At 44.6% G+C, this 25,924-nt stretch overlaps 3 protein-coding genes across 3 annotated transcripts; all 3 read right to left on the bottom strand.

Moving 5' to 3' along the window:
* Positions 1-1,329: 1,329 nt before the first annotated feature.
* LOC146236466 (fibroblast growth factor-binding protein 1-like) lies at positions 1,330-3,337 on the bottom strand. The gene is made up of 2 exons (XM_084687287.1): positions 2,881-3,337; positions 1,330-2,675 (listed from the first exon to the last, which is right to left on the bottom strand). The coding sequence occupies exon 2, from the start codon at positions 2,648-2,650 to the stop codon at positions 1,937-1,939; it is 714 nt and encodes a 237-aa protein (XP_084543413.1). The 5' UTR covers positions 2,651-2,675; positions 2,881-3,337; the 3' UTR covers positions 1,330-1,936.
* A 1,919-nt stretch (positions 3,338-5,256) lies between these two features.
* Positions 5,257-7,139, bottom strand: LOC146236465 (fibroblast growth factor-binding protein 2-like). The gene is made up of 2 exons (XM_084687550.1): positions 6,313-7,139; positions 5,257-5,691 (listed from the first exon to the last, which is right to left on the bottom strand). Exon 1 carries the CDS (start codon positions 7,089-7,091, stop codon positions 6,342-6,344), a length of 750 nt encoding a protein of 249 aa, XP_084543676.1. The 5' UTR covers positions 7,092-7,139; the 3' UTR covers positions 5,257-5,691; positions 6,313-6,341.
* Positions 7,140-8,732: 1,593 nt separating this feature from the next.
* Positions 8,733-25,669, bottom strand: LOC146236464 (prominin-1-A-like). The gene is given in 26 exon segments (XM_084687296.1): positions 8,733-9,916; positions 10,003-10,037; positions 11,631-11,746; positions 12,321-12,410; positions 12,507-12,575; positions 12,724-12,804; positions 12,890-12,943; positions 13,458-13,550; positions 14,183-14,254; positions 14,335-14,481; positions 14,597-14,681; positions 14,772-14,875; positions 15,282-15,405; positions 15,594-15,746; positions 15,839-15,893; positions 15,896-15,997; positions 16,340-16,403; positions 16,495-16,569; positions 16,778-16,995; positions 17,695-17,784; positions 18,120-18,183; positions 18,276-18,396; positions 19,421-19,626; positions 19,990-20,016; positions 20,130-20,191; positions 24,970-25,669. Coding segments are annotated over 25 exon segments (2,565 nt in total). The 5' UTR covers positions 25,241-25,669; the 3' UTR covers positions 8,733-9,916; positions 10,003-10,015.
* Positions 25,670-25,924: the final 255 nt, after the last annotated feature.

Raw genomic sequence — 25,924 nt, 5'->3', positions numbered from 1 at the left:
ACAACTTCCTGTCTGTCTGATGAAGTGCTGACAACTTAATGTCAGTTTTCAAAGAGTGAAATTCATACAGGAAGGAAACTAAAGTGTATGTGTGAGTACGTGTTTTTACAAACACAGACAACCAGACACACTGACTATGGTATTCCTACCCTATATATTCAAACAGAAGCCACAACCTTATACAGCTCTTACATAACGCTTAACAGCTCTCCTGTGTGTATTTGTGGATCTTTGTGGATCCATGTGTGAGTACCTCTTTGTGTGAGTGTGTGTGTGTGTTCATAACACAGCTGGTTGCCGTCTCTGTGAAAGTAATTAGAGAGTGTAGGAGGAAACAGGAGATGTACCCTTACATACCCTTACATCTGGTCGCTAACCTACACAGCGTTTGTACGTACGCATGTGTGCAACATATCTGTGTGTGTCCATGTGGGAGAGTGTGTTATATTTACAGCTACAAGATTTTCTCACCTGATTATACCTCAACTAACCAGCAAACATAATACTCTCTCCAACACTTACACACACACACATACACACACACACACACACACACTTATCTGTAAACCAATCCCATGTGACGCACCCTTTCCCAAAAGCATGTCATCTTAACAACTGCATGACTGGAAGAGACAAAAGGAGAGGGGAGTGAGGATAAGACTCTTGTTGCTCTCCTTAGAGGCCTCCACTGAACGTGTAGTGTGTGTGTGTGGGGGGATACTCTTTGGGAAGTCTGTCACAAAGTGTTTGATCTTTCATACTAATGCGGGACATAATAGTCCAAATCAAACACAGACACACACTCACACATACACAGAGAACCACAGTCACACACACACACACTTTAACTCACATACAAATATAGACACTCTCTCTCTCTCGCACACACACACACACACATACACATTTTGTCGACTTTACCAGAGCATGTTTCTACCTCATTTTTGAGCGCACGGGTAAAGGAATTCCCGGTACCCAGCTTAAACGGGCGTGCCAATACACACAAACACACTCTGTATCAAAATAAACTCCTCAAAAAAAGTTCGGAAATGTTTTTTCGGTCGATTATTCATCCCCTTAAATAACACCAATTGGTATTGTATTTTATATCGTTGGAAAGCCTTATAAGTCACCTTTACAACAAAGTACAACTTGTAAGGATCGTGCATTCGAGGAATGAGCAACACAGCTAACCGCGTGGGTAACGGCCCCAACAATGTGCCCAAATCCCCTGCAATATTCTTCTGTTCGTATTCACTCTCGTTTTGAGTTGCTTGGTGGATTGGATAATTGCACTCTCCCACAGTAATAACGAAAAAACAACACATATTGGCCATTTTTATACTTTATTCATTTTACACTGTCAGGGACCTCCGTAGCGTGTGGAAGATCCATACGCAGCCACAACACCTCCTCCTCATGCTGGTCACCGGCCTGGTCACACACTGCTGTGGGATGGCATCCAATTCCTCAACCAGGATTTGTCGCAAGTCAGCCAACATGTTTGCATTGGTCACTCGGGTACGTACAGCAAGCCCAAACTGTTCCCACTTGAAGCTCAAAACGAGAGTGAATACCAACAGAAGAATAGAGTTTACAAAATCCTTTACAACTATATGGTACATGTCAGGCTAACATAAAGAAACAACTTGAATAAATAGAAAACATTTATTTTCGAAAAATAAATACAGTATATGTGTATTTGCATAAACAGTATGATTTGAGAATAGTTGTTGATCTTGATATAGTAGCCAACAGTGGAATTCTTATTACATTAATTTACTGGTTATTATAGTTATGCCTTCTCAAGTGTTCTTGGGGCTACATAAACAGCGAGAGCGACCAAAAAATCTTAACCAGGATACAAATTCCCCACAAGTCAATGAAACTGTCAATCAATGTCGGAATTACATTAGTCTGGTCCCCACGCACGCACTTAACAATCTCCACTTTGCAACATTGAGAAAAAGAAAGTGCACAGGCTCGCCCATGAGTTACTGCAATATTCCTCCGCGAGCTTCTGCTGGTCCACGCGCTCCGTACATGAGCTACCTTTGCTGTGCCTCGCCGGTGGTGCAGTGGTTGTGGTAGCCATGGCGTTGGTACGGGGAGTCTTCTGGGGGTTTACAGAGTCGCTGGGCTGGCCAGCTGCGGAATGAAACGAGCTGATGTCCAGTTTGAAGTGCGCATCCGGAGTAGCGCGCTTGCACATGCCTGCTTTAACCAGCGCACGTTCATCCTTGCAAAGCTTTAGCTGCAATTTTTTTAGAGCGCGAGCAACCTGCTTCCAGTAGCCCGCTGGATTAGTACCGAATCCTGGACAGGTAGTGGGCTTTGCGTTGTAGTCGCATCTTAATTCACTGAGTCCTCCGGTAACCTGCGCTTCGGGGTTCTTGCAAGTAACAGCTAACGTAACTGTTTCCTTGCCACGCACTGCCCATGTACACTGCAGCTTATCCTTAGTGGAAAATTTTCCTTTCGCCGCGGCCCTCTCCGTCCTGCTTGGCGCAGCGCTGGGAGATTGCTCTGATTTACCGCTGCCTCCTTTGCCTTTGCGTCCCTTTCCATCCCCTTTGCCAATGGACATTAAGACCTGCTGAGCGAGGCAAGCTACGAACAACCAGAGCGCAAGGGTCCTCAAGAACAGCATGTTGTACTTAAGGAAATTAAGTGACCTATGAAAAGAGAAATATTATAGATTTAAAAAAGTTGTGTATGCCATGTGCTTGAGTGGCTTCTCCCACAATGCGTGGATTTTGTTCCATCTAGCACTATCAAACACAAATTAAAATGTATTGAACATTAATGTTCTAGAAAGGAAACGTTTGACAAAAATATATACTCTGCATCATTCTGGCACATTTAGGATACTTTACTTACCGACAATAACAGGGTTTCCACGTGCGTAAAGTTCGATGTTGCAATTGTAGACATCTGTGTAGGACGCATCTAGTATTTATAGATCCTGCAACACGCCCATCTTTCCCGCTCTAAACACGCGCTCACACACAAAATACAATATACGTGCGCTAGATGTTTTCCTAGTGCGCGCGAGAATCAAAGTAGGATTTTCTTTGCTGGTGGTTTAAAGCATGACATGACACGTCTAGTCTCCCTACAAAGAGCGTCACACACACACGCCTCAAGTGCAGTAGTGCTTGGTTTTAATGGCGCGGATTTAGGGGTTGAAAATTACACTTGCATTAATTTAAAGCCAATGGAGTTAAACATGCAAAAAAAGGTGCCTACTACCTTGACCCTATTCTGACCTAAAGGGAGTGTGTGTGCGGGGGATAGTCTTTTATCCCCTCTACTCTTAAATATCTCCCTCTTAGTTTTTTCTCTCCTCATCCCAGTTTTTCTCTTTATTCATAAATCTAAGATCCCCATGGAAACTTGAGGAATGCAGCCGTTTATGGTTGGAGGCGTGGCTTATGAACCAAGCCACTGAGACGTGCGTGTGTGTGGGCCCGCGCGCAACGACGTACTTTGAATGGCTGCGGGGTATACCTTATAATCACTCTGAGACCCGAGGGCATGTTCTCTAAAGCTGAGCGGTCGCATGTGTGCGGAAGTGCTTGAAGTTGACCGCAGAGAGAGAGAGAGAGAGAGAGAGAGAGAGAGAGAGAGAGAGAGAGAGAGAGAGAGAGAGAGAGAGAGAGAGAGAGAGAGAGAGAGAGAGAGAGAGAGAGAGAGAGAGAGAGAGAGAGAGAGAGAGAGAGAGAGAGAGAGAGAGAGAGAGAGAGAGAGAGAGAGAGAGAGAGAGAGAGAGAGAGAGAGAGAGAGAGAGAGAGAGAGAGAGAGAGAGAGAGAGAGAGAGAGAGAAAGAGAGAGACATTTTGAATAATATAAGAGGGTGAGAGTATTGAGAAAGATGTAGGGAACGGGACAAATAAATGAATTCCTGCCAGCCTGATAGTCCACTGTCAAATGTAATATGTTGCTTCTGAGAACTGAAAACCAGCTGCCTGCTTGCGTTCTTGGCAGTGCAGCGCTTCCAAGTGGTGAACATTGGTGTAGGCCTACAGAGCGAAATTGGCAATGTCATAAATCTGTTTCTCCTTCATAACACCAATTGGATTTGTATTGACTATAATTTTCTTCATATAATTCTAATGGCACGCTACATTGTACGCTTATTTAAAAAGTACTTTAAAAACTGCTTAACATCCGCCCAAAACGAAGCATGTGCAAGTTGTTATCAACTGTTAAGTCATTCTACACTGAGATGTAGCTAGGTTACAGTTTCGAGCCCTCTCTTACTGTAATAGTTTACGACCTCGCAGGTTCCAACATAAAATCAGTTAAGGTACATTTAAAAACAGATCTGTACGCTATGTCTTCCCGCTATTTATGATTTACACCTGTTCCAGGTGTTCCACCTGTCCGATAATCAGAAACCACACGTGTCATCAAACAAATAAGTCCTTCATATGTACTCCATTTTGCTATAACATATTTACCTGTTTAGGCTAATATAATCTCAATTCTATTAGAATGTTATATTGTCTCCAAAAGCTCTGCCACAGTATAGATATCACTAATTAATTCAGTTGCACGAGTACTTAAATATTCAGCTATGGCAGCCTATCCTGGAGTCGGGATTTTAGAGCGCACACTACCAACCGTACCGTTGGAGCCTGCCTACAAACCTCTCTGTTTTCATATTTCATATTTCCCAGTCATTAGCACCGTTTTAGGGGGCGACACGCTCTGTGACTTAGCTTTCACATGCTAACGGTAGTTTGAGATAGGCTACCCTATGCAAAGATAACTAATCTTACCGTGATAGTTGAGAAAAAGTGCGATAGTTATACCAACGCACTGTTAAAAGCAAAAGGGGCTTATTTTATGAATAGCCTAAATAAAAATTGAACAGGGAAGAGCGGGGGTGAAAGTAACGAGGGACGAAAGTAACAAAGCGATTATCTCAGAGCCCTGACTACATTTGAATTCCAAGTTATGTCAGTACCTTCAGCACGCTGACGCGGCAGAAAGTAATGTGCAACTTGTGTTCAAAATGAAGTTATACTTAAATTGTAATTTGTTCAAAATACCTCCTGGTATTGATAGACCACGTTTGTGAGTTATTGACCCAAGCAAAAATATATTTATGTATAAAACAATGTCATTTAAAATTCAGTTTTTCTGAAAAATGTTACCTTCGCCACGGCTTTCCCCTACTCTACGTGAGAAAAAAATATACAATTGAAACAAGGCAGGACAAGTTGAGGACAAAGGAGAAAAAGTCCCCATTCTAACTTTATTTTGTTTACATTCACACTTCTGTATCTTAAACTTTATTGCTCACTTTATTTAGTTTTATTCTCCATGTTTTCAAATGATGTTTGTTAGCGTGACATGACGTGGGAATATTACAGAATATACAAACAAAATCACAAGTCTCATATCTACTGTTGTGTGTGTGTCTGTGTTTGTGTGTGTCACAGTATTTATTTAATGATTCATGTACAAAGAGATGTGATGAATGAGCAGAAACAAAGAGAAACAACAACACACTTAAACGTTGAACAGACGTTAGATTGTACTGCAGTTGGTTGTTTTGGGGTATTTGGGGTGAGAAAGAGGGCTTGTGGACGCAGGACTGTTCTCCCCGGCCCTCCACACACCACCACCCCACGCCCTCATGTTAGCTGGTGTTACTCTCTGTCGATTATGTTGCAAACCCTGCTGTGTGAGAAAGAGAGAGTAGCCTCAGTACATTCAACTAGTAATAGGATCTAATATTTTTACTGGTGCTTTCAAGTAAACTTTATGTTACAATCAAAATAAACAATACAGAAACAACATATTCATCAACAGCCTTTGTGATAGGAGAGAAGAGAAAGAGAGAAAAATAGAGCGTGAGAGAAAATTCTAAATCCAATGTTGACACCCTCCCTGAACTCAACAGTAGAACTATCTGTAGTTAGCTGCACTGGTGAGGCTGTGAATGAATGCCTCATAAAACTATCAGTGTTCCAAAACCTCATACCATGGGACTTTTTCTAAATCTATCATTCAGATAGGTAGTTTACACTCCCGATACCACCACCACCATACAGATGTCTCAAACTTCAACCTGCAGAGTTTTGTGCCATTCCCGACTCTTTCTCACACGAGCCAGTTTACCTTTTACAACCCAAATTCCATTCTTGGTCGCTTCCTTCATTCATCCCTCTGTTCTCTCCCTCTCCATATCTCTACCATTGTCTCCAGCCCTGTTTTGCGTCTTTCACCAAGTCTTTATGACATGATTCTCCCTTTCTCTCTGACACATACCTGTGTTCTGCCTACCTGTGTTCTGCCTACCTGTATTCTGCATGTGTTCTTCTGTTCCCTCAGTTCTGGAACCAGCTGATGAAGTAGGTGCAGATCCCTTTGAAGCTCTTCCAGCAGTACTCCTGTGCCAGGCGAGATGCCTTGGTGTCGGGCTGCTCCGTGGGCTTGGTGGTGGTCTTCCCAGGCTTGACTGTGGGCTTCTTGACAGGGCCCTTGCCAGGCTGGGGCTTGGCAGGCTGGGGCTTGGCAGGCTGGGGCTTGGGCTGGGCTGGGGAGGCCTTGGTGGCGACAGGCTTGGACAGGGAGGTAATGGGTTTGCGCTCCACAACGGGTTTGGCAGGCTTAGGTGTGGTGGTTTTGGGCCAGGAGGCCAGGAAGGTCATGTGGGCTTCCTCAGGGTACTTCTTACACATCTGAGGGCGGAAGACTTTGGGTCCCTGGCACGCATGGTTCTGCTTGCGCATGTCCCACATCATCTGGGTGAAGTAGTGGCGAGGGTTGGTGTTGTAGGCACGGCAGAGGTTAGGCTTGCCCTGGAAATCACAGTAGTAAGAACGCCCCTGGCTCTGGCCCTGGCTGGGACCCTTGCAGGACACTCTCAGGCGGGTGTAGTCTCCTGCGCCGGATACCACCATGGTGCAGGCATCCTTGGCTTTGGTGTTGAACCTGATGGGGTCGTCCCAGATGCTGCGCGGTTGCTGTTGCTGCGCCGGCGGCGGCTTGTTGTCGTTGCTATTGTTGTTCTGTGCGTGCGACACACACACGCCGGCCGCTAGCACCAGCAGCAACACTCTCACCCCGGCTCTCATGACGACGGCGACCGTGGTAATGGTGGATAGCAGTGGTTTGAATGTATGTGTGTGTGTGCACTGAGGGTTGAGGTGTGCAAGAGTAGCCAGCGGCCACATTTGGGTTTATAAAGGATCGGGCTACAAAGAAGGCATTCAGGTGGACTAGTAGGGGGGGGGGGGTATGCAGCCCAAAACACCCTACCAATACACGCACACATTCACGCATACACTCACAACTCCATAAGTCACAGAAAAAAAGCTTGCCCCACTCCCACCCCTTATTGCACTGTGGCCAATCTGGATTTACAGTTTGAAGGGCCAATAGAAAGAGTGTGAGTCCTTGGTAAGGATGACGAAGAGTGTGGAGGTGTGTGAAGAAAACGGTAGAGCACAGGAGTTAGTGGGGAGGAGGAACATGACCAGGAGAGGAGGTGAATGTGTGTGTGTGGGGGGGGGGGATATGGGGAGGGAGGAGGATGAAGGGCTTTACACATATGAAGCCAAACAGCCTGAAAAAAGTTTCTTGAGACATTATATAATCTCACATAAGAGGGTCTTTGACTATTGATGAGCAGCGAGGAGAAAAATGGACACAGAGAGAGTAGAGGCAAATTCACCCCAAAATCAACAAACAAATTACAGAGGGACATACCTAAGCAATTAGGAGCCATAATCCTAATCACTTTTTCTGAACATTTGTTTTAGTATTTAGGACAAACAGAACTCTTAGTGGGCTGCTGAGTGAGGGCTTGGCCCTGGTCAACTGGGGATGAATGCAGTAACAGACCTCACCATTATAGCAGCTGGAAATATTCCATACAGACTGGAATGGGGTGGAGCGGTGGAGGGAGGAGAGGAAGGAAAGGGGGGAGGGAGGAAGCCATGTGCAGTACTTACATACACATAGACGCATGAAGGCTAAAGATAAACGTGCACATATACATGGGCACAGAACACCAACCCCTCCCACCGCCATCTAACACACAAACATGCACACACACAACGCTTTTTGATTTTTTTAAAGTCCTTAATCTAACTGAAGGAAAAAGAGGATCCTTTGGAGAGACACTGGAAAAGGAAAGTAAACAACGGAAGCAGGAAAGTTGTGTGTGTATGTGTGTTGATGTACTTGATCGAGTGCCTGTGATGAGCTTGGGAAAGGGATGCATGGATCATGGCCAGAGTGCCTGTGTGTGTGTGTGTGTGTCTAGGGGTTGTCCTCTGTACCAGATGTTCTCTTCTAATTCACTTAAAGTATTCCTCGCCTGATAGGATGCAGCTATATCACGCCACCTTGAGCCCCCCTAACTCCTCCCTCACTCCCCTAGCCCCCCGAAACAAACCCAAACACACTCTGTGTGTGTGTATGCATGCATGTGTGTGCATGTCACATGAGTGCTCTCTACAGTATCCTGTGTATTTTGGCAGTCAGTGGGGAGCTCTTGATACACAGACGCTATACAGATACAGATTATTCCCCCCACCCTATTTTCTTCTTTTCTGTCCATCTCTCCCTCCTTTTCCTCCTCTGCTGTTTATCATGGAGCAGTTGTCAACATTCTAAAGCTGTTCATTGTCCTTTTGGGCTTGTGTGGAATCCCATTAACTGTTCACGCTAAAAGACATAAAATGATTAAAGAAAGAAAGAAAAACTAAAGATTGAGGAGACCCAGATTCACTGGACTGAAGTCTTTATTTTGCAGTTTTCACAGCTTGAACACTTCTCAACAATGGTGTGCTCAGACATAGCAGGAAGTGACATCACACAACCACTGTGACCCGGCAATCTAGTCACAAAACCCGGGACACAGCTATGTCTGACTTCACAATCACCTAAGAGTCTAATAACATGGTCTTGTGAAAAAAAAAAAGAAAAAAGGTCTACAATAAGATACAGCATGAGTATGTCTGTTAGTTGTTACAAAGTGTGTGTGTGTTTTAACAGTAATGGTAGCTTATAGCACTGTCCCTCCTGCAGTAACATGGAGCAGGACAACCTCAGTAGTTTACATAAGACACTGGAGCAAGTACAGCCTATTGATGATGAGACAACATGATTATAAAGAGCTGTTTGTAGCTTCTGATACTCTGCTAAAATTGGGTGGGGACAATCCTGCTTTAATTCTGTCAATTTAGGAAATCAGTTTCAATGAAATTAAATTGGAAAAAGTATCAAAACTGTTTTCTTATAATTAACTTATTACAAAAAAAAATTTATTTACTTGTGGAATTGATGGAATTGAAATAGTCTGTGTTACAAGCTATCAGGTTACAGCTATGGAGCCTTTCAGAGCCAAAGCTTGCACCAAGTTTCCATAGTATCAAACATTCCCAGACATAATACAGACAGGAGAGAGAGAGAGAGAGAGAGAGAGAGAGAGAGAGAGAGAGAGAGAGAGAAGTATCTACAAACATGGTTATAAAAGGACAAACAAAACATATAAAACTTTCAAATGTCTTGAAAGCGTATAAAATGTACACTTGTCAGAGAGGTGAACTGCACAAGAAGTTATAACAAACTTATATTCTAAAAAGTTATAATACATATCCATTTACTGTATAAATAACACTCATTCATCAGGAATACTGTCCAATGAAACAGACTGATCATCTCAAATTTTTTAAACTCTGATTGGTTACTAGAATGTGTGGTGGTGGTGGTGCAGGGATGGGGGTCATTTGGGTGATTCTAATTGGCTGATCACCAACACCCTTGTCTAATGGAGTGAAGGGGGGGTCAGGGGTCAGACAGGATCCCTCTCAGTACAATGATTCTTGCCTCCCTTTGGTGTGCCGCCCCTCCTCTTTCCGTGTCGCTTGTTGGGAAGGGAGTTCTGGTTCACCTGGAAAAGAGGAGAAACATGTGTCACAGGATGTGGGTTGTGAGGGTGAGAGATGTACTTTCTGGGTCAGGTTGAACTTCACCTACCGTCAGGGCAACGTCAGTTCCAGTTCTCTTGGCCGCTTTGGAGAGAAGAACAATGTCACGGTCATGAGCTTTTTCATCATCAACACAATAATCGTCATCATCATAGTTTTGGACTTAGGATCAGGGATTGTTTCAGCTGGTGATTTGGGAATGGTGGGATGGGATGGGATGGGTGAGAGAGATGATGATGAATGAGAGAAAGGGAGAGGCTTATGGTGAGAAAGAAAGGATACAAAGGTAAGAACCTCAAACTGTGTGATATGAAGAGACCTTGCATAATGGCTTTTAGCAGTAGTTAATCTTGTTAGTTTGTTTGACATGTACGTAGGTTTTTATTGGTTCATGTTTTGTGGATGTTTAGAGTTGATGGTTGATTTATGGTAGTTTTATGGTTGGCTGAAGGTAGTTTTGTAGTTGGTTGATGCTAGTATTGGGGTTAGTTGATGGTAGGTTTGTAGTTGGTTGATGGTAGCATTGGGGTTAGTTGATGGTTGTTTTGTAGTTGTTGATGGCAGTATTGGGGTTAGTTGATGGTAGTTTTTCAGTAGTTGATGGCGGTATTGGGGTTAGTTGATGGTAGTTTTTCAGTAGTTGTTTGATGATAGTTTTGGAGTTTTGTGGCTGTACCTCTCTGGTGGTGAGAGCCCTCCTCAGTGTCACCAGTCAGGATACTGTGGAGGGGCAGAGGCTCGGGGGAAACGAGTCAGGGTGTTGTAGGATGGGCAACTAGCGCACACACACACCCTCACACACACATACACACACACACACACACACACATAAACAGGGGCTTCTGATTATACCTCCAGTTTTCTTCTCTTGAACTCTTCTCATGCACCAATGACGACATCATGCCAAACGTCCTGTGTTTATCAACTCATAGTGACTAGTGCAATAGTCACAGAGACACACCTTTTCTACACCTTCACTACCCCTTCACCAGGCGCTATAGCGTTCAGGAAGCCATGCAGTATTGAAAGATTTCTGGTGCATACCTGAACATGGCCGGGTTGCCATGGATACCAAATACCTGCTCTCCATGGTAACCTGTTATAACCATACTGCAACACAAAAAATGAAGGTGCACAGGAGGTCAAGTGGGAAAGACAGAAGGCGAGCTCTTCTTGGTGAACGACAAGAATGGACAGATCCTCAGATAGATTCAGAAACCGACGTAACAGGACGATGAAGCGAAAGAAGAAGAAGAACGAGAAAGCGCGAAAGCATGGAGACAGCGATTGATTCCGGTGTGTGTGTGTTCGGGGCATGAAGGATGAAGAGCACAACATTTGGAGAGACACCCACGGAAAATATCAAAAGGTGTGTTGCACCTGTGAGGGGGTTAGCAAGACGGAAAACAATTCAGAGACATGAAGGACTGAGGTGTCAGAGTGCAACAAGCCAGGGGTAAGAGGAACTGACAGAGGCACCAGAGGGAAGCAGGAGATGAAAGAGAAGGACAGGAAGGAAGGTAGTGAGAACAAGAAAAAGATGAAAAATATAGGGAGGATAATAAAGGGAAGGAGAGAAAGATAAACAAAGAGAGTGAGGAAGAGAGTTAAGTGTCACTCTATAACTACAGCAGCAAAGGAAGGTAGATATTAACGTTTGTGCTTGTGTGTACTTACTCCTCAAAGACATCCTCTGTGTCCATCCTCCGGTAGTACTTGGCCAGTTTTACAGAAAAGATGGTGCTGGGGATGAGGAAGAAACAGCAGCATCCCAGACCGAACCAGAACGTGTTCTGAAGCACACACACACGCACACACAAAACATTTTGTTCAACTGAACATCTGGGAGATAACAGCTAATAACAGGCTAGACTTTTTTCAACACACACATGCACTGCAAGAAATACACGTGTATACACAGATAGACAGGCTCAAGTGCAGAACATACTGTACACATGCAAACCACACTGTACAGTACATTTAAAATCTATAGAGAAACCACAGTTTGAACATTGTTTACTACACACACACAAGCACACACTTTCTGACCCTCCAAGCCCCTGGGGGTCTAAGTGTGAACAGAGAGGAAGCTGTCTGGTATACACAGCCTGTCTGTGTGTGTGTGTGTGTGTGTGTTTGGACATACTGCACATGTGACTGGCTCCAAAACTTCACTCTCCCAAATAGTATCACACACACACACACACACACACACACACCACTTCCTCCGCCGAAATACCCAGAGCTCCCTCTCAGAATCAAAAGAGCCATTTATGTAGAGTATAAATGCATTCACTCCAACCACAAATGAAAACACACACAGACACACACACACACACACACACACACACAATCACTGTATCTTACCACTGAGTCCACTATGAAGCTGCAGGCCACTATCTCCATGGAGTCGATCAGGTTACTGATGGGTTTACATTGAGCCACTTCCCCCGTCAGCTATGAGAGAAAAACACGCACACGCACACACGTTTATATAACATGATACAACTTGATGTGGGATGTTGTGCATGCGGGTCTATGTTCCGTACTCACAGAGTTCTTCACCCAAGTGGTGTACTGTTTGAAGTAGCCCACCAAAGTCTGTATATAGGCGCCTGTTTCCTGTAGAGCAGAGGGGGGATGTATACTGTTAAGTGTGTGTGAGGGGCTTGAAAAGCTGTGTTATTTTTGTGATAAGATCACATGTAAAGGCGTATATGGCATTAGGACAGGAGTTGTGAATGTGTGTGTGTTCTGCCAAACGCTTTACCTGCTTGACCACGTGTGATGCATTCTGGGTTATGAGGTATTCAGCTGCGTCGATGGCACTCAGGACATTTGTGACTTTGGTCTGAGAGAGGGACATACAGAGGGTAATCAGTGTGTGTGTGTGTGTGTGTGTGGGGAGGGGGGTGAGTGTGTGGGTGTTTCCTCACCGGTAGTTCACTAGCTGTTCTCTGCAGTAAGCGAATGCTTGAGCTTAGGCTACTCTGTAATTGTGAGAAAAGACACATGAATATAAACACACACACATGAATACAAAAACAGACACATACTGTAAATGAGCACTCTTATGCAATTTCACCTCACGAATCACAACACTTCACGATTCACGACAGGGGTTCTAAACGGAAACATGGCCTACACAGTCACCGGCTTACCCGAGCTCTCACAAATTTCTTAGCCACCATTATAGGAGAGAGAACAAGGGAGAGAACAAGGTGAGAGAACAGAAAACAGAGGACTGTGCTGAGTTGATTCCTCTCCTGACCAAGGAGGAGACAGGGGACAGAGGTGTATGTGTGAAAGCGTGTACCTATGTGTGGGGGTATGTGTGTGTATGTGTGAAAGCGTGTACCTATGTGTGTTTTGTGTATGCAATGCATGCGTGCATGTTAGAATGCCTGTTCATGTGTGTGTATTCATTTACATGTGGGGTTATTGTACATGTACATTGTGCATATTAGTATACCTGCGTGAATGTGTCTGTGTTTTTGTAATTACCACTGCTTGCTCCATTGGGACAACCTGTTCTTTGTGAATCTGTCTGATATTGCTGGCATGGCCCTTCAGTGCGTTCTCCAGAGCTCCTCGTGGCTACACATACCAGATACATATATACAGACAGAGGAACAGAGATGCATAGTTAACAGTTTTATACAAGTGTGCCTCATGCAGGCCTGTACGATGTAGCTGGTCTCCATTGTACTGATGTGGCCAAGATCCAGGCTCTGAACCTAACCATTCATTGCTGTGCTCAGATCTTACACTTCACCACACCCAGACTGCATGATGCCCCCCCCCCCACCACCACACACACACACACTCATTACATGTTCTATGTGAACCCTAAATCTGACCACAGTCTTTAAATGGTCCACAGTCATCCCACCAACACATGTCCCATGTGTGTGCATGTGTGTGTTTGTTTGTGTGCGTGTGTGTGTGTGTGATGTACATGAGTGTGTGTGTGTTCATGGTGAATGGGTGGCTTGTTTAAACCTCCGAGGTCCAATGGCTGACCAAATAAAGGAAAAGAACTTTCTGGGGGGAGACTGTCTGAATTAGTATTTTTACTCTGCAGACACACACGTACACACTCTTTTTAAAGCTCACATGAATCTTACAATATGGGAGTTTGACTCTTATCTGACAGAATAGAATTGGGTTGGATTCATCTGACTGATTTGGGGAAACGACTGGGATTTGTTAAGTTGAATGGGATTCACCAGTTGGTCAGCCTGAGCCTCAAGCTCGTTGCAGAAGGACAAGAGATCCACCAGAGTCACGCCCTTGTTCACCTGGAAAACATAAACACATAGGTGAGTAATAAACAAACTCTCGCTCTGTCCTCTCTCTCTCTCTCTCTCTGACAGGTTACCTCTGCCAGGTAGGCTGCAAAGTTGATCTCTCCCACTCCAGTGTTGGCAAAGTTGACGAGGTTGTCTCTTCCCTCCGGGTCCAGCAGCTGAATATTCTGCAGGTCTATCTTCACACCCTCAAACACTTTGCTCAGGTCTCTATTGTACTGCAAAACACACACCAGTCACACGTCAGACAACAATTGAAGGAGTACATGGTTAGACAAGTACAGTGAATACACACACAAGCACACACACGTGCACACACACAGTAATACTGACCACAGTCCTGTTTAGGAAGCTGTTGATGTTGAACATGGTTTCCAGCTGCAGAGCATGATACAAACCATTGTTTTTCACACACTCCCTAGGAGAGAGGACACACACACATGAACACCTTCCAGTGTGAGTGTGTGTGTGTGTGTGCGGGGGGGGGGGCATGTGTGTCATGTCTTACCGGTACATGCTTCCTACAGTGAGGTCGATGTTAGGATTCTGGAAAAGCATTCCAGGGAGGAAGTTCTTCTTGGATGGGTGAACCATGTGAGGAGTGTCTAAGATCTACACACACATATATAGTATTATTTGGTACATGTACATGTATATACATACACAGTACAGACATACATTCACACACACACACTAACTGTCAGCTGACACACCCCTCCCATGAGCACCAGCATACAAGTATGCAATGTTGTTGTAAAAGATTATCCTCCTCAGTCAAGACCCAGTTCCCAGACAAACAGACAGTGAGTGAGAGGGCGGGCAGGGAGAGAGAAAAAGTGAGAGAGAAGAAATGTAAGAGAGAGCGAGAGAGAGATTGAGGAAGAGAGATAGAGACAGTGAGAAAAAGAGAGAGAGAGGGAGGGAGCCTGGGGCAGTGAAAGAGGATGGATGAGTTTGAGAGGCTCGAGAGACCGAAACAGGAAGCGAGGGATGAGAAGGAGGGGGAGATGAGTATCACCTTAAACAGTTGCTTGTTAGCCAGAGGCTCGCACACCAACTTCTCCACGTTTCCCCCAACCAGGAAACCAGCAGCTACAAGCCCCATCAGCACCCAGGCAAAGATGAAGGTGAATCCTACCCCTCTGAAAGAGAGAGAGACAGGAGATGAGAAAGAAAGAGAAAAGAAGAGAGAGACAGAGAGAAAGGGGGAGATACAACACATTGAACTGAACAGAGGTCTTTCGGCCATTCTGGATGATTCTTGTCTCTCGGTTTGTTCCCTGCTTGCCTGCCTGCCTCTCTCGTTTCTGCCCCTGTTGCTGTTACTCACGCCATGAGCAGGTTGCCCCCCGTGTTGGAGAGGCAGCCACGGGTGGTGGGCGTGGCCTGTTTGTCGTAGCCACAGGTGCCACACAGCAGACCCAGGAAGTTGAAAGCCAGGATCAGAACCACTGTACACAGAACAGTCACGCAGCCTATCCACCTGTGACACGCACACAAAATTATTGGATGTGCACACTCTATAATGGAGTGCTGTCATACAGTCTATACAGCAACACATGCACACACACGCACCTGTAGAAATCTAGCTGGTCGATCTGGGGGTAGTAGGACTCGATGTTCTTTGGCCCTGACCCAGGAAGATGGTGAAGTTAGCCAGAGATGGCTCCACTGGGAACATCTTGGAAAAGCCAATAATCTCTCCTCCAATCTTATCCAGCATTCCCTTTACTCCTACACAAGCACGCGCACACACAGAAAGAAATGTGTTTATCTTTGTCGAGCATCTGGCCATTTTAGCTAACATCTTTGTACACAGGGATTAACTTTTGGGATATGGGGTGACTACGGCAAGAAAACAGGGACACACTTTGCCCTAGCACTTACGAGGCAATGCTGTGTTATCCACAAGCACGATGCAGATGGAAAGGAGAAAAGAAAGAGAAAAAGAGTGAAGGATGATAGAAATGTGGCTTACCTGACCTAAATAGTCTTTCAAAAGTATTGGAAATAAACACAATTTGATCAAACTTGGTCTGTTGCACAGACACGCCAAGCGGAGTTGAACACACACACCTGCCACCACTTCCTTGGTTTGCTCTTTCACCAGTCTGGGAGTGTCATTGAAGGATGAGTAGCCCTGTGGACAAAAGAAAGACAGAAATATAACCTTGCAGACCAGCATGCCGTGTTAGTGTGGAGGTCTGGGCGGACAGGACCAGTATACAGACCCTCTGGACGATGTTGCTGAGGTCTGTCTTCAGTAAGGCATCCAGACTGTCCAGCTGACCGCTCACATCAGGAAGCTGTAAGAAAGAGGTGGGAGGAGCACCTTAGCATGGGCTAGGATGAGTGGGTGGGCTGGGTGAATCTTTTTTGCAGGGGCTTAACTTGCATCTTGGTGCTACGTGTGTATGTGTGTGTGTGTGTGTGTGTGTGTGTGTGTGTGAAATGCATACGTGTTTGTTTGTTCGTCTATGCACAGACTGTCACCCCTGCCCCCTGGTACCCTACCCCGGTGAAGTCGGCGTTGACCCCCAGCTGTGTGAGTGTAGAGCGGATGGTGTTGCAGGTGTGAGACACGGCTCCGTTGGTGCAGGCGGGGTCTGACAGGGTGTTGGACAGGGAGGAGCGCTCCCCAGCCAGGCTGGCCTGCAGGCGGGCCGTCCCCTCATGGAGCACCTCCAGAGAGGAGCTGACCGTCTCCAAGCCCTCCTTGGTCTCCCGCATGGCTGGGGGGCAGGAGGGGGATGGGGGGGGGGGGGAGAGAATAAGTTAGGACCTGTTGCCATCTAAACACACACATATACACACATTTGCCCAGCAGAAAGAATTCTTAGATGACACTGGGCTCCATAGATGACCCTACCGGCTATGCACATCCACAACCATAACTGGGGCACAGCACTGACTCAGGATCAGTCCTTGTCTAACCAGAAACAAGGATGGTATGGGTTCACAGTGACACTGGGACACAGGGACACAACACCGATTCAGGGTCAGTTCCTGTTACCTTTGATCGCACTCTCCACTTTCACTTTAAGAAGAGAAATAATTAGAGGAGGAAATATGTTAATATGTAAGAACATTTGAGAGTCAATAAGGCCTTGTTAATGCTTGTGGAGAATATATATTTTTAGAATGTACATACTGTAAAATATAAAATAATATAATTTAGTTAAAAAGCTTGATGTCCACACAAGTGAAAATGTGTCTTTGGTAGTAGTGGCATGGGACACACAAAACACATTCAAATAACTGCACATCTTGAAAACAACTATGTCAAGATTACTTTTTGAGATTCTGGATCCTTCCCTTAACATCCAGAATCTGATGAAAACTGCCTGAACACTAATTGAACTATTTCATTGAAGACTTGAGTGATGTGTGTGAGTTCCTGCGTCTGTGTGGTGTGACAGGGTGTGTGTTACCTCCAGCCATGCGGAGGGCGGCATCCAGAGATGGCACCACCTCTTTCTCCAGTTGTGATTGGATCCTCCCTCCCAGCAACGGCCCAATGTCTGTCAGCACAGGGACAGTCATTACCACAACAACACCTCCGCCTGCCAATCCATACAGTCGTTACCATAACAACAACTCTACCTGCCAGCCCACTCAGCCGTGACCATGACCAACACATCTACCTGACAGTTTATACGGAGGGCACAACCGCTAGGTCTATACTCTGTGCTAGGTGTGTCTGTCAGTAAACAGAAAGAACTTCTGACGGTCTGGGAAAAAACATTTTTTTACTTTTAAGTTGTATTAAGCATATGTTTGTTGATGTTTCCAAATGTAACAAAGTTGTGTTTTCAGCACAGTAGAGAGAAAGTGAGGTTAGAAGTCTGAGACTCACTATCCATGTCTGAAAGGACTTTGTTCTTGGCGGTAGAATACTGGGCTGTCAAGTAGTCAATTTGCTGTAAGACAAAACAAAGACACATTAGAAAACACAAGTGTCACTGTGTGTGTGTGTGTTTGTGTGTGTGTGTGTGTGTGTGTGTTTATTCACTGCAGGGGTGTTGTTGGCAAAGGTCTTCAGGTCTCTCATGTTGGCGTTGATAAGACGTCTGGTACTCTTGATCTGGGAGCTGATGTTGTGATTTGCAGCATACGCAAACAGAACTCCCATCCTGCAACACATGCAAACACACACACACATACAGGTGTTAATAAACACATGGACCAATTTCAGCAAAATAAGGCGCTGATGGGATAGCCTGATGTTGTCATACTCATAATTCTAGTCAGAATATGAGTCTGAGAACACTCCGTTGGGCTTTGACTACGGGGCGTGTTTCAAACGAGCCTGGAAAACAAATGCCTCTTCGCTCAATTGGATAGACCTACAACCAATCAGAGCAACGTAATATGTTGTTTGTTCAAAACGAATTCAACTTAAGCGCTCTTTTGTGACGTGGGTGATTACATTACTGTTGATCATCTGTCCATCATCGTATAAAGCCCGCCCTGGCAATTTCATTGGTACGCCCAGATTCTGGTTTTCTGTAGTTGTTTCCCAATACGAGACCCTCCAGACTCAACTTCCCGACCACATTTTTTTGTGGGCGGGAGAAGTTGGGCTGGCAGCCAGGCTACTGATGGGATAGAAGCAGTAGGAGATTTTGGCCAGGAGAGGGTGCTATGCAACCACTGCCTGCTTAACATTGCCTCTACAAAGATGTTAATCCTGTTACTCTGACAACCTTCCGCCTCTCTCTTTCACTCTCTCTCTCTCTTTCTGTGAGGAGTGAGATGGCATCAAACAGCCACCCATTCAGACAGAGAGAAAGCTGTGTCACTGCCCAGCAGTATCAATGACACCTAACTGCCCTGGCTGTTCAGACTTTGTGTGTCTGTCCTGTGTTCCTTTATCATACTGTTCACAGTGGATACATTTACCTACAAGGTTACCATGGACAGTCAATGTGTCATAACAGGGAACTGTAGTTATCTCAACTGAATAAGCAGATGATAGCAGTTAATAGAAGAAAACAAAAAAACTGCCCGGTTCAGAAATATTTGTGTTATTATTAGTGAGTGAACATGTTGAAGTAATCCATGTCAATATTGGAAAAAAAGAGAATAGTTATGATAATAATTATGATGATGATATTTTGGTTATAATGAGGAGAGACAGGAGGAGGAGGTACTTACGTGATGAAGATGGAAGTGGCGATGAGCGCGGTGGTGAAGAACCCTCGCTGGCAGTCAACGTTTTTCCTCTGGCGTTGGTGCATCTCGCCGCCGCAGTTCTCACAGCAGCGACACAAACAGAAGCACATCCCCACGATGGGCACCAGCAGCACGAACACACACCCCACGCACACACACACGATGAAGCCCATCTCATAGTAGATGGCCTGGAGGAGGAGGAGGAGGAGGAGGAGGAAGAGGAGGAGGAGGAGGAGGAGGAGGAGGAGGAGGAGGAGGAGGAGGAGGAGGAGGAGAGGGGTGGAGGAAGAGCAGGAGGAAGACGAGGTGGAGGAGAAGGGTGTGGAGGAGTACGAGGAGGAGAAGGAGCAGGAAGAAGTAAAGAAAAAGGAGGTGGGGGAGCGGGATGAGGAAGAGAAGGAAGAGACTTGTCAGTCATTTCTTTCCTTTTTTGTCCATTCATGTATCCATTATTCAGCTCAACCATCAACCACACCCTCATCCATCCCTCATCAATCCATCCTGGGATTTTCTCTGTGAGGTGTGTAAGAGTGTGTAAATGCAACCCATACCTGGAGTAACATGACCACGTTTTCTGGCTGCACAACAGAGCACAGAGAGAGAGAGAATGAGAGAGACAGACAGAGTAAGGTTTGTGGTTTCAGTTTAGACATTAAGGGAAGTGATGAGTAGTAAAACAGACATGACCAACCTTCCTCCACTCTTCTATTTTGATGCCTCCCATGTTCTGCTGAATGACTCTAACGATCAGATCTGAGACAGACAGATAGACAGAAAAGGTTAGTCATGATATAAATCGTTATCATAGCAATATTTCATCTAAGTACTGGTTGCAGTAAGTTCTGCTGCAGATGAAACTGACTAGCATCACCAAAGTAGTCTGACAAGGTAAGAATACGAACAGACACGCAGGTACTGTAGGAACAGATATTATAGGAGAACCTAGACTGGCTATCTTTTAGTTGAAAGCCATTCCATCTATATGTAGTAAGCATTTGGCATGAAAAAGATATTGCTGGTATTTCAATCCAACAATCTGTATTTTTTGGCTGTCTGCTATGAACTCATGGCAATATCACTTCTATTTGTGGAAAGAACCAAACAACACATTTTGGATCCAGGTGCATGTGTGTGTGTGCACACTGTATATGTGTGTGAAGGATGAGTGTGTGTGTGTGTGTGTGTGAGAGTTCATTAGTTGTTTATATGGGTCAGCAGACCCAGTAATAAGCCTACATGTTCAGTAATACTTTCCTTCAGACTATGAGTCACATGTTACTCAGCATGTAAACACTAATGACCTAACACAGAGACACACACACACACACACACACACACACACACATATTGTACCCATCAGACACAGTTGTCCCAGCTGTCTACATGTAGGCAGACCTCATCAACACACACACACAAAAATCCTATACTACTCCTCCTTTTAGTAGCTGGTCTGTTGACATTGAGCAAGGATGTGTCATTTTCATGACCCACAACATGGTTAATCCCATAGGTCTTTGAATGTCATTCACTGCTTATTTAGAAGTCGTCTTTATGTGTTTGGTTGTTTGTGTGCACGTGTGCGTGACTGCAGCAGACGCAGACCCACATATTTCCCCCTTGTAATCTCACACATCCTGGATCTGGACACAAATTCACCTCACGAGACAAGCAGATGGACAACAGTTTAGTCTTGGACTGTTGCAGATACACACACATGCTGTCTAGTACACACACACACGCATCAACACAAACCATTGACAGTCACAAGTGTTTTCCCTAAACCTCCACATGGTTCTTGTCACCTTCCACGACTTTCACACACACACACACACACACACACACACACACACACACACGCAGACACACACAATCAGCACAAGTGGTCGGAGGACAGTTAAGGTGTGTTGAGGTAAGGAGGTCAAATGTAACATGAGATTAAGACAGGCAACACAGCTGCACACTGGCTCCAAAACAACATTTGGTCAAGCATTCAAAAACCATGCATTACAGACTAGCTTCACAATAAGGACAGATTTGCACAATCATTGCAATGTGTTTTATAGAGTATTAGGCTATTGTTTCTCAGTATATTTGCCACCTGTAGTTTCTTAGCCACTTGCCCTTGCATTCAATTCCCTGGGAAGCTTAGCCTAGCTTAGCTTAGATCAGAGACCCAACACAGCTAGCTAGCTAAGTGAAAGGAAGCAAGGGGGTAACCCCTGAGAAGTACAATTGGACAGACGGAATGGCTGGAGAGCCCCCCCCAGACCTGGGATGCTGTACCACAAACCTTATAGACAACTATTATGACTTTGTGTTGCGACATAAGAAACATGGTAAACTCCTAGTTCCTACTTACTTAGTTCTTACTTAACGGGTACTTGTAAAGCCTATTTCTATAAACCCAGAATCGTTTCTCAATCGTTTCTGGTCCTACAGTGTACATGTGACAAGCCACAACTATTTATAACCTTAAGTTGGAATAAAGCATTTCCAAATATACCATTTGGTCCTAACTATACTTACTGCCTGTCACGCCCACGTAAACACTCATGTCTATACTTAGTACTGTAGGAGAGCTACTGTATGTAGACTTCTGCAAGCTGGGCTACTGCTTGGTTTACTGTTGGCAAGGGACATGCTGTGTAGTGATGTGTAAGTCAATTCAACCTTCTTACTGGGTAAATATAACCCAATCCTCTTCTCCACACTGTTCATTGGGATTATGAAGAGGTTGGGTTAAGACCGTACACAACCTCACAGGCATTCATTTTCATGCCACACACGCACAAGGATGTACACATTAATGCACATAAGCACACAAACATAAATTACCCTTTGAAACACAAAAACACATTCACATAATACCATCATGATACAGCCAGGTGTATAACTAAATATTACAACACTACACAGCTATGGCACACCAGATTGGTACTTTGTGATCCTTTTAGTTACCAAGAAAAGAAAAAAAATATATACTATAAAAAATGACTATATTTGAACTCCAAGGCCCTAAATCGGATAGGTACTCATCACCAGCCAACTTTTCTTGGGTGCTTTTATAAGCCTGTAATCAGAGGCTTACCTGGTCACTGTAAACATGTTGACTTATCCAGCATCAACTTACATGGATGAGTCAGGGATTACAAATATGAACCAACACCATCAACTCTGAAGCGACATATAACCAGTTTTTTCTTTCATATGCTTACATAAAAATCCCCTGATCATGAGAGATTGAATCACTAAATACAAATGTTCTATTTTTAAGTTTTAGTTATCAAAATATGCTGCATAAATATTATGTGTTTTGGGGCATTTCTGCCTAAAGCCACCACCTAACTGATAAACACCTGATTGCGAGGCTGTCACCGTAATTAACACAACCAACAAACACCGAAGCTATGACCCAGTTTGAGTGTGTGTCTTTGTGAATCTGTTTGTAGACCAGTGTGTGTGTGTGTTTGTGTATGTGTGACAATGCCATCTGTAGCAAATGCTAGCATAGCTTTAGCACCAGCCCTCCTATCGCTAATCCTCTAATCTCTACTCAGTGCCTCAGGAGGATAAGATTCAAACTGCGGGCACAGACAGAGACAGAGTCAGAGCTACGTTACTGTAAGTTACATGCCGACCACCAAGCAATGTCAGCACAGTGACAAGACCCATCACCCAGCAACATTAGAGGGAAGTTATACATAGATTAAGATTGTGCTGTGGTGGACAGGTGTGAGTAAGATTGAGCTATCTCGGTGAGATGCAACGCTCATTCCATCACCCTGAAACAGGAGAGAAAGGGGGAAGGGATCGGGAGGAGAAAGGGGGAGGAATGAGGAATTAGAGAGAGAGAGAGAGAGAGAGAGAGAGAGAGAGAGAGAGAGAGAGAGAGAGAGAGAGAGAGAGAGACAGAAGAGGAACATCATACAGGCAGAGAAGTAGATCCCTTTTTCCCTAGACACTTGATAGGACCAGAATAGCTGTAGCACAGTGTTAATTGACTGGGGGTCCCGGACCCCCTTTATGAATGCCATCCAATCACTGGTGCCGGTCCAACAATAATGTTTGGTCGTGTTTATAACAGTCCTGCGACTCCCACAGATATTGGATTGATTTAATTTTACTGTCAAACTTTTAGATGTATTGGCTGCTATCAGGATGTGGAAGTTTATTTCAGCAAATATGACAATAATTGCTTCTCAACAACATTACCTACTCTGTCTTTAAGATGTGTTTTTGTGGGTATACTTTTCTTTTAACCTAAACCTTTGCCTTGAGTGAGATAAGGTGGGGTGTGATATCTGTTGGCAATGTTTCTTCCCATCAAGTCAATCAGCCTGCCGCCTGTCCTTCCCTAACCTCATTTAACCAATCAGGTGTCTTGGCACTTCCCAGTTCCTGGAAGAGGAATGTACTAAAAACCAATGAGATGTTGTTGATGATTTAGTTATTAAGTTAGGTTTTTATAATTTTGATAAGTTTAACACAAACATACTAATTATATATTTTTATCAACACAAAAAATACTTGTATTCTTGTAAGCAAAACAGTCTCAGGTCAAAGCCTATTTGAAATATAAAAATTTACCAAACCTTGCCCTTTGACCTTTGCACCTGGGACCTGCGACCCAGAATCCTCACTAAGCAGAATCAACCTTCTCATATTAGTAATTATATATAAGTTCAGAGCCACTGCATCAGAGCCTGAAAGAGTGAGGGTTGTACATCCTGGTACTTCCCTGAGTTAGGGCGTGCTGGTATGATCAACACTCACAGGTGGGCTATACCTTTTGGGAGAGTGTGTCATGTTGGAAAGTCCCTCAACCTACTAACGACATATGGTCTTGCGGATTAAGGTATTAGCTTCTGAGGCAGGTGACTGAGAAAGCCTGCCCTAATAGCTGCTCTGCTAATTGATTACCTAGCCTATGGCCCTAACTCATGGGCACAAAATGGCACAGACTTAAAACCTTCAATCCAATTGATGTTGAAATCATCCTCCAACGTGACTACTCCTAAGAAAACAGTACAATGTATGTGATGTAACTGTCTCTCTTCAATTAATGTTACCTATCAAATGGACCATGTAGCACAACAGAATTTCAAAGTCATGGCATATATGGTATTTATCAAAGAATTTGGCACATGGATCTAGTCTTATCAACTCATCCTCCCTGCCTCTCTTGCGCATTGACAAACACCACGCGCGTGTGCGGTGTTGGCCTGTAGATGGAAGTCACAAGGCCCCAAATCTCATAAAGATGGTTAAGGCAGTCCGTTCAAATAGAATACAGGTAATACTTTACACTACCAACTACAGCTTCAATGTAGTAACACCACCAGATTTAGTCTGGTAAACTAACATAGGGACTATTCTGTGGCTCCCATGAATCTTACTGTGTTACTGGGACAAGTGTATCTTGCCTGCAACTACTAATGTTGGGTATGTCCCAGAAACTGAAAACAAACCACAAAAAAAACAAACAGCTTCGAACACTTAGTCAACAAAGCAGGTAGGCTACAACAGCTCACCTTTAGGAAAGGGGTTCGGTTGGACCACGTAGAGGAACGCGTGTACCATGTGGAACAGAATTCCAATGGTACCGGGCTCATAATAAGCGTGTGTTTCATACACGGCTGACGGCACGAAACCAAAGTCTAGGGCCTGCACAGGTGGCGGGGACCGCTGTCTTGAGGAGTCCGCTTGGCTACGGAAAGAATCATCCTCAGGTGAATCCCGCTGTGGCTGACTGCTCGATGATCCCCAGCATAGTAGCAATATGAGTCCGGCTGTCCACCGCATGACTCGAAGCTGTCCCGTTTAAAAAATAACAACAAAGTTCAATAAATAACTGTTTAAAATAGGAAATGTAAGAACGCTGGGGAGCAATGCTGGATGACGCGGGGAGAACACCTGTCTCCTTCAACGGCTTATCTGTCTCCTCCGCAGCGTAAACGACGTGAAGTCCCCTAAACAAAATAAGCTGGGTAAAAAAATATCCAATTATCCAGAAATCCTACGTCTCTGTCAACTCCTATTTAATCGAGAAGAAGGCATGGTACACATCTCAAAACCAACGAATGTGATACTATGCCGGTGTCCTCCGTTACTCTCGTGCGCGTCCCGAACTCTCTTTTAGCGCGAGCACTCAACGATTCACGGGCATGGTGCGAGGTACGCGCTCACATTCAGTGCTTCTACTGTATGTGTTCATCGCTGTGAGAGGCGTCTCAGCGCCACTTGTTCCATCCTTGGATAAGACACAGATGTGATGCTTCATTTGGCAGTTACCAGCTGGCAACGTTCGCTATTTGCAGATATGTGAGAGAAATAAACTAAAACACTCACAAGGAAAGAAGGAAAGAGAGAGTTAGATATAGTCTATAGCCTATCTAACTGTCTTTATATGTCCACACAAATTTCGTAATTATGGCTGTCTGTACGCCACCACAATGGAATTGAAATGGGACAATCCAGATGCAAGTG

The sequence above is a fragment of the Hypomesus nipponensis genome, chromosome 22 (genome assembly GCF_054491055.1).
Source record: "Hypomesus nipponensis isolate SF chromosome 22, ASM5449105v1, whole genome shotgun sequence".
NCBI lineage: Eukaryota > Metazoa > Chordata > Actinopteri > Osmeriformes > Osmeridae > Hypomesus > Hypomesus nipponensis.
The sequence above is the reverse complement of the archived record's forward strand: the minus strand, read 5'-3'. Positions and strand labels throughout refer to the sequence as shown.